At 42.3% G+C, this 16320-nt stretch overlaps 1 protein-coding gene across 6 annotated transcripts in view; it reads right to left on the reverse strand.

Moving 5' to 3' along the window:
• RASGEF1A (RasGEF domain family member 1A) overlaps positions 1 to 16320 on the reverse strand; it is a 270465-nt gene that overhangs the window by 16892 nt on the left and 237253 nt on the right. For all 6 annotated transcript variants that reach the window (XM_032786360.2, XM_075072569.1, XM_075072567.1 and 3 more), the window contains exons 2-3: positions 15114 to 15293; positions 8058 to 8186 (exon numbers count right to left, since the gene is read on the reverse strand). In XM_032786360.2, the coding sequence (XP_032642251.1) occupies positions 8058 to 8186; positions 15114 to 15287 (303 nt within the window). In that variant the 5' untranslated portion in view covers positions 15288 to 15293. The remainder of the gene's footprint in view (positions 1 to 8057; positions 8187 to 15113; positions 15294 to 16320) is intronic.

Genomic DNA, 16320 nt, shown 5'->3' on the forward strand with positions numbered 1-16320 from the left:
ACTGATTTGGATGCTAATTAATCCAGCTTTGATGGTGGAAGAGGGTTGTACTGGTAAATTCAAAGAAGGGATGTGGTTATAAGGGGTTTGGAGAGAGTTTTAATAAACACCACCTCCTCTGCCGCCCCCCACCAGTCAATGATCACTCTGCAATTTAACCAAGCTGAATTAATTGGGAAGATGACTCTTTTTATATGGGCAGTTGTGTACTGTCCATGAAACAGAATAAACTGAGGGTAGTACTTCAGCAGAACCTCAGTAGAGTGTGGATATGTTCTCACTGATTCTGCACAGGACATAGCATCTTGAACAGCACTCTTGGCAAGCAACTGCCTCATTGCACAGGACATGGCAAACCCCATTTAACAAACCAGGCAGCATTATGGGCCATGGTCAAGGTGCGCACAACTAGGAAGACAGCAAGTACGGAGTGAATTACAGAGGGTCCGCTTGGTAGTCCTAAGACTGGGAAATGATTTTGTTTGGTATTTCCTAGGAGGGTCAAATTCTGCCTATGTATATCCTGTACACCCCACTTCCCCCCCCTCCCCAATCAGCATAAATCAGTGAGGCACATGGCATAAATCAGGGTGGAATTTGACTTTTGACTGTGAGAAGGAAGACTTTCTAATTTTAGTCTTGTTTATTTTTAACTTTGGTTAAGAGACTCATTAGCTTCTAAAAGAAGCTTAGTTCTAAGAAAATAAAGAGGAAGTTTTCTCTTTTGTTTACCTTCCCAGCTGAGTCACTGAAAAAGTTCCACTACGCAAAGTGCAGTTCCTTCTCAGCACTGGTTAGGGTACTTCCCTCTGTGATTTCCCCCTCCCACCTCCAGGAATTTACAGCAAGTCAGCTAGCAGGTTCAAGTGTCAGTAGATGAAACAAATGGGTTGGAAAAGAGGATGTTTTGTCAGAACCTGACTGGAATTCCCGCCTCCCTCCCCCTAACAGCATGCTCAGTGAGATGAGCAATATCCCCTCTCTCCAAGACACTTTTGTTAAATAAGCCTCTTGTTTTTATGACTTCTAACAGCTCACTCAAATGTAATCAATGGGAGAATTAACAATGGCTGCTCTGAATTTAAAATAAAACCATCCAGAGTTTGGACCCATCAGAAATGAGCCACTAAAAGGATTGTACGGGGTGGGGGGTGCTACTGGCTTATACAGAAATGTTAACTGTGTGCTGTTGCATTTTAATCCATTGGAATTCTGTTGGTCTTCCTGGGGACAGATGGATGGAATCCCATCTAAAACTCATCCTTGTACTCTAAGCAGCATCTGGAGGAAGTTCTCTGAATGCAGACCTCTTTTTGAGAAATGGGTAGCAACTCCAGGTTTTCCTCCTCGCCCCACCAAATTTTGTGTCCAGCCCTTACTAAAACCTTTACCGGGGTGGCTCCAGGCCTCAGCATGCCAAGCACGTGCTTGGGGTGGCATGCCGCGGGGGGCGCGCTGCCAGTTGCCGGGAGGGCAGCAGGCGGCTCGGATGGACCTCCCGCAGGCGTTCCTGCGGAGGGTCTGCTGGTCTTGCAGCTCCGATGAAGCATCCGCAGGCATGCCTGCGGGAGACCCGCCAGAGCCGTGGGACCGGCAACTGGCAGAGCGCCCCCCGCGGCGTACCGCCGTGCTTGGGGCGGCGAAATGGCTAGAGCCGCCCCTGACCTTTACCTTCTCTCCCTGAAAACTCCAGCTACCAGAATGCATGATTTACATCCCAGCTCTGTCACTGAATGACACATGTATTGTCCCTACATAAACCCAAATGTTTAGGTGTGTGGGAAGGGGGAGGTGCTTTACAAATGACTGGATTTAATCCTGTCCAAGTTTTTTTGGTACAAACTGTGGCATACAGTCCGGGCAGTGGAAAGTCTACTAGGAGAGGAGATAGTTAGCAAAATGGCAGATGTGCTCTTTGCTGGAGGCAGGTAGCTAAAAAAGTGAGTGTGTAATTGAATATTTGGGTGGGCACTGATTCAGCTCATCCTTACTGTAACCTCTACCAGCGTAGCTTCTGTGGATCCCCTGCTGTAAATTCAAGCTCCTCCCACACCCACTCTGTAAAATAATCAGGCAGGGCAGCAGCAGGATTACTGCCTGTCCTTCAATTTCAATCACCTTTTGCCTCTGGGGTATGCAATTTTATATCTCCCTGTGCAGCATGAATTAATTTGGTCCACTGTTAAAAGTGTTGAGTGGTGTAAAGCAGTGTAGCGAGTTGGTGGGGCAGATCCTCAACTGGTGTAAATAGACACAGCTCCACTATCTGTTTTTTCCGAGAGGTTTATTTTAATGATGATTATCTTGACTGTACCTTCTTGATTTTGAATTTGGGGAAAATTTTCAGATTCATTTTCACAGCTACAATGATCTGCTGCATATTTGCATAGATTTAGAATAATGTATTTATTTTGGTGTGTATGTTTGTCTATTATGCATGCACTCCCTCCCACAGGCTGTCAGAATTTGTTTTCCTCACTGCTCAAAGCTAGGAATCTAATGCAAGACAAGCAACCCAGCAAGAATACAAGTGTGACAAAGCTTATCAGTTGCTTTCACTGCCTGATGAAAACAAGATGTTCCTTCTGAATGCAACACTGAAAACCATCAGCCCAGAAAAATGCTAGATTCCTGTTTCATGTTCATGCTGCTAAAACGCAGTTCTGTGTGATGGGTTTGTGATGATGCACACATCTGTGATAACAGATAAAAATCAGAAAATTTGGGCTAGTAATTCCGTGGGAGGCAGCAACTTGCATGTGTGTTTACTGAGCATACAAGAAATGTACCTGCCTATTCTTTTGATAGCTTTATTCCCTGTTCCTGTCCCTTTACGTCCCTGTTCGAGAGACAATAAGATTTGCCGTATTTTTAATATCCGTAGTAGTAGTCGTTTTATGGTAATGCACAGCCATCCCATTGAGATCGAGACCCTATTGTGCTAAGCATTGTGGGTCAGATTTTTAAAAGGTATTTAGATGCCTAATGCCAACTGATATCAATGAGAGTTAGACACCTAAATACCTTTTGAAAATCTGACCCTGCATGTGGCCCATGGGGGGGGGGGATCCCCTGCAATATGTATAATTTCTCCTGTCTGTCTCTGAAAAGTTCTTATTCCATCATATTCTGTTGGAGCATAGAATGGTAGCAACATTTTTTCTCTCTGGATGTCCTCATGTCTCTCTTTTGAGTGTTAACTAATGTGTGGTTCATGCTTATTAAACATAACGCTCCAAACATAGCATTACCAACAGCCCAGCTCCTGACACTCAGAGTCCTGTACCACACAACGGGGGATGAGTGACATTCCCTCTCCTTGTCACTTGGCTAGAGTAGCAGAGGTGCTAGTGATCAGCACAGTTCAACTGGCAGAGCTTGTGATGCTTCTATGGTATACTGGGCTCACAGTTCAGCACTGTTATCAGTCCTGGGTTTAAGTATTAAATTCACAGTCTTCTTTAAGAAGAATGCAAATGTCTCTAAGGGTATGTCTTCTCTACCCGCCGGATTGGCAGGCAGCGATCAATCCAGCGAGGATCAATTTTATCGTGTCTAGTCCAGACGCGATACATTGACCCCCGAGTGCTCTCTCGTCAATTCCTGTACTCCACTGCCGCAAGAGGTGCAGGTGGAGTCGACGGGGGAGCAGCAGCAGTCGACTCACTGCGGTGAAGACACCATGGTAAGTCGATCTATGTTATTCACATAGCTGAAGTTGCGTAACTTAGATCGATTTTTTTTTTTTTTACCCCCCTCCCCCAGTGTAGACCAGTGCCAAAGGCCCCTTCTCAGCTGGTGAACTAACTTCCAGGAGAACTGCGCTGATTTACACTAGATGAGGAACTGGGCCATAGTATCAATCAAATGAGTGAAATATCTTAGAGTGACAAGGTAGGTGAGGTAATATATTTTAGTGGATCAACTTCCGTTGATGAAAGAGACGGGCTTAGAGTCCAGTATAGCTTGAAAGCTTGTCTCTTTCACCAACGGAAGGTGGGTCAATAAAAGGTATTACCTCACGCACCTTGTCTCTCCAATATCCTAGGATCAACATGGCTACAACACTGAAATATTTTACGTATATGCAGTAGATAGAAACACACATTTTTTCCTAAATATTAACCTGCTGTGTTAATATGCTAGCAAGGAGGCAATAAATACTGTAGAGTTGTTTCCCTATAACAAAACACCACCTCTAGATCTTGGTCCCCTTTTGGAGCTAGCAGGTAGTAATTTCTTGGTACTGTCTAGCTATTGACTTTTATCTTCTCTATGAAGGGCTTGATCCAAAGTCCTTTGAAGTCAATGGGGTATTTCTACTAACTATAGGTTTTGGATAGGTCCCATAGGAGGACAAAGATTGAAATCTGAAGCAAAGTGAATGTTCAGTGTATCACCATTATCAGTTCCTTGCTTTCTTGAGCACTGAATTTACTCCTTTTATTTCCTTTTAAAAAAGCAGTCTTTAGAATGAAATATGTGGCTAGATAGATCAAATCTATTTCATAATCAAGCTACAATCTAACATTTCAGTGTAAATTTTAATATCATCTTGGATTTTTAAAATGAGTTAGATTGGTTAAGCTATTTAGGGCTGGAGACTGTTTTGTTACTATGCTCGTACAACACCTGTTACAATGGACCTCTAGTCCCTGTGGCTTTTAGTCACTCTGGATATTACTGCATTTATTTAAAAAAAAAAAAATCAGACCATAATGGAAATGGGTGATTTTCCCAGTTAACTGGTAGTTAAAAACCAAAGCTGTCCTTTGAGGCAATATTTTTACCAATATGTTTGACCAGCTGATTTTATCTGTAGGCAGTATTGTACTGCTGCTCTTTCTCTGGGTCAATCATTCTTGGTCTTGTCTAGATCTCATTGGAAAGTTGTTTGTTTGTTCTTTACTGACAGAGTTAATAAGTGACTGACATATTACACCTGGTGTCTTAAAACCTACCAGACTGTCGCTCTTTAAAATTAGCCAGCAGGCTTGAAGATAGAGCAGGGTCTTTGCCTTTCAATCTACCACTTACATCTTGACATGCTTTTCCCTTTTTCTGTGCTACTAGGTAGAGACATCAAAAATGTAGGAATGATAAGCACCATGGTGCATAATCTCAAAGCCTGGCCCCCTGCCAGTGTTTCAGCTCATACGCTACCCAGACAACAAGTGAGCCAGCCCTTTATTTTATAATTTGTTTATGCAAATCTCTAATCAGAAAGTGATCAGATCTGTTGTAACTTTTTGTGCCAGCTATTTTCTGCTGCGATAGCACTTAATTAGTAGATGCTGGTGGAACGGATTTTGGCCAATGATACCCAAAAGAGTTATGATTGGGTGTGCATACAGTGACTTCAGTTTAGAAGTTCTATGATGCACATGGAATGAGTTTTTACATTCCTACTTTGCAGCCAAATAGAGCAAATTATTTGCAAATGCTAATGGGCCAAATTCATCCTTGATGTAATACCGATGGAAGTCTGTAGGTCAAATTTACATTGGGGCTGGAAGAAGTGCAGTAGTGTAACTTGCATTAATTTGGTATTCACTGGGCATGGAAAACAAGTGCAATTTACACTGAGGGGGAAGAAAGGGTCGGGGCCATAGCAAAAAAGCAACTTACAGGAGGGTGCAAAGTAGCTTTCCAAATACACAAGCTTTTGTTTTCACACCTTGCTGTTAACTGATTTTCCTTGAAGCCTATTTCCAACTTATCAACAGGTCTGCGAGCGTGGGTGTTCAGAAAGTGAGCTGCTCTATTTTACACCTTCCTGCTAGTTGATTTTCCTGCTACATCATCTCAGACAAGTTACACTTGTTTTGCATACCCATTTAATGCCTAAATTGCATGGGTTATATTACCTAACAACTTCCACTCCGTGTATAACATACATTGCCATTTAAGTTACCAATACATTTGGCTTAGTGCTTATCTGCTGGTGTCTTCTGTTATGAATGCACTGAACTACATTGCTATCTGCAAAGAAGAGCATCATCTTGTGCTCTTATTATCCATAAACCTTAAATAGTCCATATGTGAATTCTGAAAGCTTAATTACCGATAGCAGTGAATTTCACTCTTGTATATAGGGATGGCTTAAATTGTTGAGGGTCTGATTCAGCAAAGTGCTTAAGCAATGGGACTATTCAAATGCTTAGTTATATATGTGCCCAAGTTCCTTGCTGAACAGGGACCTGTTATAAAAGAGTTGGCTCAGACTATTGCCCAGAACCTGAACTGAACCTAGTCATTTAGAGCTTTGAAAATATCTATTTCTATAGCCCCATTTCTGTGCCCCTCAGTACATCCCAGTTTCAACCTGAAATACGAAGAGAAGACATTCATCCAGTGAGAGCAAAACTGGAAGTGCCAGTGGATTTTAAGCATCATATCCGCTACACTTTGAGTCTAACTGACTTCCTGCATAAAACAGCAGCAGCAGCAGCCTGCAGCCTTTCTCATAGACTTTAAGGCTAGAAGGGACCATCATGATCATCTAGTCTGACCTCCTGCACATTGCAGGCCACAGAACCTCACCCACTCACACCTGTAATATGCCCCTAACCTCTGGCTCAGTTAGAAGTCCTCAAATCACGATTTAAAGCAGGAACGATGGAAGCTTTCTAAAAATGCAGAGGGCTGGCACTGGTGCCCAAACCATGGTCCTGCCTCTGTGCTGCCCCTTGCCCCAATGCCCCCCCACCGCTCCCCGTCACTCATCCTTATAGCGGGTAAAAAGTGATGGGACCATGGCCCCATGGCCTTCCTTGTTCCAGTGCCCCTGGTTTCAAGACTTAAAGTTACAGAGACTTCACCATTTACACTACTTTAAACCTGCAACTGACCCATGCCCCATGCTGCAAAGAAAGTCGAACCCCTTGCCCCCAGGGTCTTTGCCAATGTGAAAATTTCTTCCTGACTCCAAAATATGATGATCAGTTAAACTCTGAGCATTTCAGCAAGACCCAACAGCCAGACGCTTGGGAAAGAATTCTCTGAAGTAAGTCAAAGCTCTAGTGTGTCATCGGCCATTGGGGATATTTGCTACTAGCAGTCACAGATCAGCTACATCTCATCATACCATCCCCTCCATTAACTTATCAAGCTCAGTCTTGAAGCCAGTTAGATCTTTTTGCCCCTACTACTCCCCTTGGAAGGCTGTTCCAGAACTTCACTCCTCTAATGGTTAAGCTAGACCTCCCAATGTTGGTATACCATAGAATGATTAGGGGAGCTGGAGTAAGATGGTCAGGTTTGGGAGTAGTGGTCGTGAAATTTGGTGGCTCAGGAATGCAGTCTGGGGCTAGGTTGCTGCCAGACAAAGAGTAGAAACCCTTTGGCATGTTCCTTTCTGTGGATCAAGTTTGGTTTCCTACAGTTCTGACTGACTGACTATGTCAACACCTACTGCTAAAGAAACACTGACGGAACAGAACCAGCTTGACAATGGTGGGAAGTTAGGAATTTTTTTAAAAAATGGAGCAGAGGTCCAGAAAAGCTTGTTCTTGTGAGATTTCTGTTATAGCCATGGTGGGTTGGGGGGTGGGAAGATAGAGAGAGTTGGGATAAATTAAAAGATGTCAAACTTCTGGATCCGCATTGGAACCTCAACCTGCTTGCTTGCTACATCTCACCAGTATCCACTAGTGTTACCTGCTCATTGAAACTGAAGTCAGTGGGTGACTAGTAGGAGTTAAGGACTATAGAATTTGCCTAATGGTAAACTGAAGTCTATGACCCAGAACAGTGCACTTCTGTGCTATATACAGTTTTTCAAAGGGTTTAAAAAGCCTATTGTATTTTAATATTCAATACCTCCCACTGGAAAAAGAAGCCACAAGTGATAGAAGGGCCTCAGCCCAATGAGCTTAATGGATATCAAGGTTCTATGATCGGCCAAGAATTAAGTGTTTCAGGGAAAGAGGCTTAAGCATGAAAGTCTTTAGTGAAATACATGTCAGAGTATGTTGTATGCACTTTTAGCTTAAAAAAGAAAGGAAAATAAAATGCACAATAGCTTAGTTCAACACAGAAACAAACTGTTCATTTACCTTTTCTGCCTCAGACCCAATCTCAAGCTGCTGCTTCTGCTTAATGCAGATCTGCCCCACTTTTGCCAGAAGCTCGTGTGGGTGGATGAAGACTCGGGAGCTCAGTAGGAAAGTGAAGATGTAAGTCCTCTGCAAGAAAGGTGTGGGGAGGGGGTGGGGGGAACAAGTGAGACACTTGACCAGAACGGATGGAACTTTCCCAAGGTTAAGCTTTCTGCATATCACCTTCCCCAGGGATCAATGCCCCTTCCTAGCTCTGCTGGTACAATAGGAAGAAATACACTATGTTTCAGAAGCTGTTAATAGAGCTATTTTTTTTTCTGATTCCCAAACTATCTGTCACGTCAAGATACCAAACTAATATGCCTAAGTAGTTGTCCTTCACCAAAAAGACGAACAACATCTGTCCAATGATGCTAACACCCCGTTTTGAACACTATTTATGCTGCTTTGTTTCTTTAAGAGCAATTGTTTTTATTTGGCTGCCCAAAACCTATTGCAAGTTAGTTCCAAACCACAGCAATGTTTTTGTTTCATGTGTGTTTTAACTTTCCAAGCTCTTTCCCACAATCAGTGTTACAGGCTTGGGTTCAATTTGCACTCATATGACAATATTTCAGTTTTAAGCCAGTAAAACTCTTCGCATCCTTGAGGCCCAATTCAGATCCCTTTGAACTTTTATAGCACTATATCAATGCTAAGCATGGGTCAGATTCTGTTCTGAGTTTCAGACAGGCAGCTCCACTGATCTGAGCTGGATATACGTTCAAGTGACACAGGGTAACATTTGTCCCATTTGTTTTTCTAAACTCCTAATGCACAAGTTTCGTTTGTGACTTGGCTTCTCTACAGGCACTTTCAAATGTAGCCTCATGAGGACTGATAACATCTCCCAGCTTATTAAGCAGCACAGTCTAGGTTGCCTTTACTGTTACTCTTTGAATTCTTGACTTTGTGTGGGAATTGGAAAACTGTTCTCAACTTGCTTAAACCTGAGCACATAAATGACCACATTTGCAGTGTTTCTTGTTAATTTTGCATCAGGTTTACAGGTTTATTTAAGGCAGCTAGTCAAAAATGTGGCCTTTGTTGTATTAGTTGTCTACTAGACAATTAGATGACCTTGTCTATTTTCTTCAAAGCACGCACATTTTAAATCATGATGGTCTCTTTATCAATTCAAAGAAAAGATGATTTTTCTCTCTAATTACAGGCAAATAGGCTGTTAATACAGACATTTAGTTTCATGATGTCCATTATGCACAGTGTTATAACATTTTTAGCAGAGCAAATCCCTCTGCAGCAAAAAAGAAAAGGAAGCTTTTATGAAAAAATTGAACAGAAAATGACTGTTTCTTGGGAATGAGAGCATTGTAGACTGAATAACATCAGTTACAGAACTGCTTCTATCCCCTCTTGAGGAAGGGGAACAGAGCTAAATTACAAAGGGTGTGCTTTAATAGTTCATTCTGGGTCTAGAGATCTGGTTTTTGTGATGCTCCTGTGCTTAGAATGGAGAGTTTCACTAGTATCAGTAATATCTGTAGGCCCAGAATGAACTTTTAAAGGTCTGTATCCACTATGGATGGACTAAGGAAGTAAGGAAGACACAGCTGGCTAAATCTGGAGATTTGGGGTCTGATGCTTAACTGCTGTAATACAGAAAAGCTCTGTTGATACCCATGGGCAGCTCTGTCCTGTGATCAGGCTCAGGTGACTGGATACTCTTCCTGGAGTGAGAGTAGGCCGGTTATAACATTTCTGACATATTGCAGTTCAGGATAGTTTACAGGCCATTCTTGGTCTGGCATTTTGCTCAAGAACTTTTTTCTTATATTTACAATGAATTATGGAAGTTGCACATGATTCCTTCACATGCGCCTGGAAATGGTTATTACTTTGCTGCCAATCTGTGATGAAAGTTTATAAGCATAATTCTTTGGCAGTGGGTGCTCGATATTTATGAGGTAATTTGAAGTTGGAATGAACCCTAACCTTGTCCCACAAATAGGAAAGGAGACTCAACAGAGTTACAGCCAACGTCTCAGATCTGTCTTCTCACGTTCCATACAGTACAAGCCTAGCAAATGCAACAGACAGCAGTGCTGGATGTGAGAAATAAACTTCAGAGCGCCAACTCAGAATAGTAACACGTGTAGTGTGTTACAAGCCATGCATAGTTCACTTCTATTCCTGTTGTTTTTCCCCCTTACAGGCAAATTCTGCACTCACAACGTGATCCCTCTGACTTAAAGCAATGGGCACGCCCTGGTGTAATTGAGGAGAGACTTTAGCACTTGGGTGCAGCTCTTACATTTGTAACTGGACTGTGTATAAATTCTTCTTCTGCAAACGGGTCAAGTCCTTGCTCCACTCCCTCACCTCCCATTCTGTGAATTACTAGAGAAGAGGTGTGAAAGGTTTGGCTCTCCAAGTCCCCTGGGTTTTCCACAACTGCACTTTTCTGCGAGGGGAGGAAGGAATACTGTTGAGACTGTCAGGAAAGCTGCCTTTACTAGGTTAGTAGAAAGCAGTTGAAATATAAGCTGCACTGTCCTATCAATGACCTTCGCTCTGATAAGCTAGGCCACATTCTTTGTGGCAAGATATATTTTAGCCTTGCACACTAATTCTAGTCTAGGTCTCTTCCTGAAAGTTTGTGTGCTGTGGGATACTGTTTATCCAGAGTGACTCCGAGATAACCATACTCAGAATACCAGTTCTTTAAAGTCCTGCTGTAGGCTGGGACTAAATCCACATCATAAGGGCTCTTGTGGTGTTTTTTGTGGTTTGTGTTAATACAGTGCTCACAAAAGTGCAGAACTCGTACAGACAGAAATAGCACGGGCAATGTATATCTATTTCTAACTAGGAATAGCCACACCATGCCAATCCAGGCCTTCTCCAGAGTTTGGGCTGCCTATTTCCTGATAGGAACAAAATCCCCCATGGCATTGGTTTTGCCCAGTATTTACTGGGATCAGATTCACAACAAGTGTAAAATGGAGTAGTTGCATTGATGTCAGTAGAGAGATGACAGCGTACACGAGCTAGGAATCTGGCTTCATTTGTCCAGGCTTCTTGATCTGATTCTGCTGTAATTTACACGAGTGCAAAACAGGAGGAAATCCAGTTGAGTAACGAGAGTGCAAAACTGGTGTATGTGAAAACAGAATTAAGACCCTTCTCTCTCTCTCTTTGAATAATGAGCCTCTAGGGTACGGTCTGGTCACTGCCCACCTCATCCTATTCCATTGTGTGTTGAGTCTAGGTTGAATGAATGAAATGAGTCTTCCTCCCTGCCCCCAGTACGTACGTACATACATACTCACTCACTCGCTATCTGGTACAAATGTCTTAGGCCCTGTCTATGTGGGGGATTTTGGTGATTGTTACAGCTGTGCTAGTTCACACATCCAGTGGAGATGGTCTACACCAGTGTAAACCATGATTCTGACCAGTGAAGCGTACCTCAACTTTAAAGCCCTTACTAGGTGATCCCACTCCCATTGACTTGAATGGCAGTTGGATCAGACCGCTCAGTCTGTTAAACAGACATGATTGCCCTAAAAGGTGAAAAACCAGTGTGCTGGGGGCTTAGATGAGCTCACCTAATCTTTTTTTAGTTTGTGTGTGAGCCATAAACCAGGATTTAACTTGGAGGCCTCTGGAGGGGAAAAAGCTGTTGTTTTGAACCAGCTTTATTTAACACACGCAGACACACACACACACACACACACACACCCATAGGTGCTCCCTCTTTTTTGATTAAGATGGCTTGGACCAGGAAATTCAGCGATGTAGTTAGCTGGTTTGACAAAGAATGATTTAAAAAATGCTTCCTTAAATGGTGAGGTTGAAAGTTATGCCCCAATGCTGGCAGGTATTTGGAAGAAGATGAGGAAAATTCCTCTCGGCACTTTAAAACAACTTAAGCTGATACAGAAGGGGTTTGTGCTTTACAAGAAAAAAAGGAAGCAGATTTCTTTAGTTCCTAAAGTTGTTGCTAAGAGACATCCTAAACTATAAAAAGGACAAAGAGAGAGAGCAAGATTAAAGAGGCAACTGTTACTTTGTGGCCCAAGAATGTACTGATGTCTTCTTAAGGAAAAAGGAAAAATATTTTCCTTGTGCTCTTGCTGCTTGATCTGGAACTTCTTATTTGTGAAATAGTTGCTTGAAACTTTCTCCTGCTTGGGCATGAGGATTACAGACCAGTACATTCCATTCCTAACCTCCAGAACGCTGTTGTCTCATGAGCACACATTTTTCTATGCACCAGAGAAGCTTCTGTACACAAACAAGCCTCGCAGGAGCAGCACACAAACATAGAGCCTTATCTTGCCTCTCGTCCCCGTCCTGCTGACCTCCATCTACAGCTCTGCCAAATGACAGAGAAGTCTTGTGTTGCTTGAAACCAGAATGGAAAAATAGTGTATTTTTCCCCCCATCCAGTTTAGGGAAGGATACTGGGATCTTTAGCATAACATAGACACAAAGTAGAGTATTTTCCAAGCAATGTGCTTGGGGAAGTTAGTTCTGAGGGTTTGGTGAGAACCAGCTCCTTTTCAGTGATTTACAAATGTGCCACTGCTGAACTCAGAAAATCTATACTGACATCATTGATTGTTGCTTTAAGCCAGTGGTTCTTAATCAGGGGTATGCAGAGGTCTTCCAGGGGATACCTCAACTCACCTAAATATTTGCCTAGTTTTACAACAGGCTACATAAAAAGCAGTTGCGAAGTCAGTACAAACTAAAATTTCATACAGACAATGATTTGTTTATACTGCCATATATACTATACACTGAAGTATAAGTACAATATTTATATTATAATTGATTTGTGATATAATTATAAAAAAAATATGAAAGCAGTTTTTCAGTAATAGAGTGCTGGAACATGTCTTTGTATTTTATGTCTGACTTTGTAAGCAAGTAGTTCTTAAGTGAGGTGTAACTTGAGGGTACATGAGACAAATCAGAGTCCTGAAAGGGGTACAGGAATCTGGAAAGATTGAGAGCCACTGCTCTGAGCAATGCCAAACTGGCAATCCAAAAACTGCTACCAGTGAAATGGGACTAATGGGCTTGTTCTTTCCTTGCAAGCATCACAGCCAGGAGGACAGAGTAAATGGGCTGTCATTCTGTTCCTTTGTGGCCACTCCTTTTTAAAGTAAAAATAGATGTGGGTTGAAGTCTTAACCTGTAACCAGATCCAAATCTGGGTTATTTGGGATGACTTGTACTCAGCCCACTCTTTACACTGTTCAAGCTGTTTTGTTTTATTATGTAACCCTTTGTGCTAAGATCAATTTGCTGTCAGAGATCTGACCTCTCTAAGGGAATGTACCCTCCTGCTGTGGCAGGCTTTTCGCATCTCACTTCCAGGAACTTGGCTGCTTGACAGGTTTTGCATCTCCTGTCACTTGTTTATTAGGATCATAAGGTCCTCATGCTGGGCACCTGGATTTATGTATTTGTAATACACTTAGCATGCTTGGTGTATTACAGAATCACTGTAACTTCTAAGATCCACAAATCATTGCTAGAACCCCGAAGGTAATATCTACAATAGGGAGCAAGATTCAAAATAGCTGTGTTATAAATAGACAGCCCCTTACACTAAGGGACTTACATTAGCAGCTACTTAATGAGCTGCAGGAAGGAACTCAAGCAGCTACTAGCTGTGCCATAGTACAATGTAACAGGTGGAGTACGGATTCTTGCAAGGCTTAACTGCAGCAGTGTAATGCTACTTGCTTGGTGTACGAAGCCTCATGTTCTCTTCTAGCTCTACCTGCTGCTTTCTTTATCACACTGAGTGTCTTGAAGGAAGGAACAAACCTGTGTCTGCTGTACATGGTGTAATAAAAACTCATAAAAGAATGGAACAAATGGAGGCATTAACATCAAATGGTGGTTAACCCGCTGGGCTTTATGAAGAATTACGTACTCTGTGTGTCTGTTGTCAAATGCAATGCAATTATCGCTATGCGTGGTAAAATAGAGGCTTTAGGGGCTGCTTTTGAATTGGAAAGTTGCTACATTCCTTTTTTGTAAAAACAAACCTAACGTTTCGGACAAGACTACTGGTGGTGTGTTCAAAGGAACTACATGTGGAGATGAAAATCTTCTTGTAGTGAGGGATGGTGCATTTTTAAATTGTGACGTTAAAATAATAAATAAAGTACAGATCCAGCTCAGGACGGCTCCTGCTACAAGACATTCCTGTCATGGCCCACAGTAATGTGATTTTAATGTAGCTAAAGGGTTTGGATTCCTCTACCACTGCTGTGCATTTTCCCAGGGCTTAAACACAGTTTGTGCTATACAATCTTTATGCTTTTCTGCAACCTCCTTTACTAAAACCTTCCACTTATGGGGCTGAGGGGATCATTTAAAGTAATGTAATAATCTCTGAATAATATCCTAGGTTGGGATGCCTATTGCATACCCGGCAGTTACACATGGTTATTTCAGTGGATTGTGGCAAGGATGTCGAAATAGCTGCGAAACCATTCCTAGGTTCAGAAACTTAAATTCTAGCAGAACTGGCCAGTTAAGATGTGCTGAGAAAGAACATTTAATTAAAAGTCTGTTTTTTTGCTTTTCAGCATACCTAACTAAAAAACACAAAATAAGGAAGAAAAAATTGAACTGCGCTCAGCACACAGCTGATATCTTTCCCCCAGGCAGAATCCAGTTAGTAGCTAATCTTGGTTGCACTAGAGCAAAGGTAGCTTAGCGGGATCAAAATTTCTTCTGCTAATTCTGCTGCTAATTGGTTTTTAGAGTGCCTGATGGGTTCAGCAGGGCTTGATTTCACTAGCAAATATTGCTGTTCAAAAAGGTAGAGGATCCCTCCCAGCTGGGCATCAGCTCTTGAGAAGAGAAGACGCATTGCTTGCAACAAAACAATTAGATCATTAGACCTGTTTAATCATCTTGGTTAAGATGAAGCAATTTTAAAGAAAATTAATTAATACCACCTGTGTTGGGATCCTGACTCTGTTTAGATGCCATAGGAATACAAATTCTGAAATGTCTACTTACATCAGGATAATAGTCCATGGTGGGCACCAGCCGCTCTATCAGGGCCTCCAGTGATCCAGAGATGAGATTCCCATCCTGGTAAACAGGATCTCCACATCTCTCGCCCATGTCTGGCTGCACCTGCCCACTACAACTGGAACCAAGCATGCTGGAAAATATTGGTGTCTGGGGCATAGTTTCCTGCAGGATTGAAGAAAGAAAGAAGAAGGGTTAAGGTTTCTTTGCAGATCTCTACTGTGAGTCTTCCTGGCTTTTGCAAAGGCATAAATTAGCCACGGATTACACATTGGAGTGAACACAGCATGGGCATTGGGGGAGGGAGATGTGAGTCCAAACTCCCACAGACCTGCAGATGGCATTCAGTTTTGAAATTACATGCACCCTATGTTTCTAATTTCTTCACTGTGTAGTGGCAGGCAGGATGTTCCCCCGCCATTACAAATAAGGCTATAGAGATATCAGCACAAAATCCCATGTAAATTGAAGGAGCAATCTCGCAGATAACAACTTGTGACCTGTTCTACAAACAACCACATTACATGGGCACAATGTCCTTGTTTAATGTTCTGAGAGGAGGTCTTTTAGAGAAAATACTAAACCCTGCTGGATATGTGGCGATAAACCCTCCAGTAATAATCTCTCTTGCTAGGTCTAGCCCAGCTTGTGACAGAAGTGCATTTTGTCTTGCACATACTTGGACAGATGGACTGCACTGCCAATGATTAGGGATGTACCACCTTAATAAGAATGTCCTATTGTCTAGCATTTGACTGTATGAGTTGGGTGAGCTTGAACAAACACTCCAATATTTGTGCCTGACGTCGTAGGAGACTGTTTTACCTTGGAAACATAAAGCAAAGCTGCTGTAGTGACATACAAACCAAATAAGCTTTTTTCTCTTGACCACAAGCTACAGTATGTTGTAGTTACCATATGCAAATAAATCTTCACTTGCAAAAAAACCAAACAAACCTGACTACAACTTAAATTTACATTGAAGGCAAAACAAAGCATGTTGCTGAAGTATGCAAAGTTTCCCATTCCCTATAGTTAAGGCTATGATTTTGTCACAGAGGACGTGGAAATCAAGGAATCAGTGACTTCCAAAGACCTCCATGACATCAGCCCCTGCGGCTGGGAGCTGCAGGGTCCTGCCGCCTTCTGCAGCGGCAGGGAGCTGTGGGGTACCCCCACCATCTGAGGCAGT

The sequence above is a fragment of the Chelonoidis abingdonii genome, chromosome 15 (assembly GCF_003597395.2).
Source record: "Chelonoidis abingdonii isolate Lonesome George chromosome 15, CheloAbing_2.0, whole genome shotgun sequence".
Classification (NCBI taxonomy): Eukaryota; Metazoa; Chordata; order Testudines; family Testudinidae; genus Chelonoidis; species Chelonoidis abingdonii.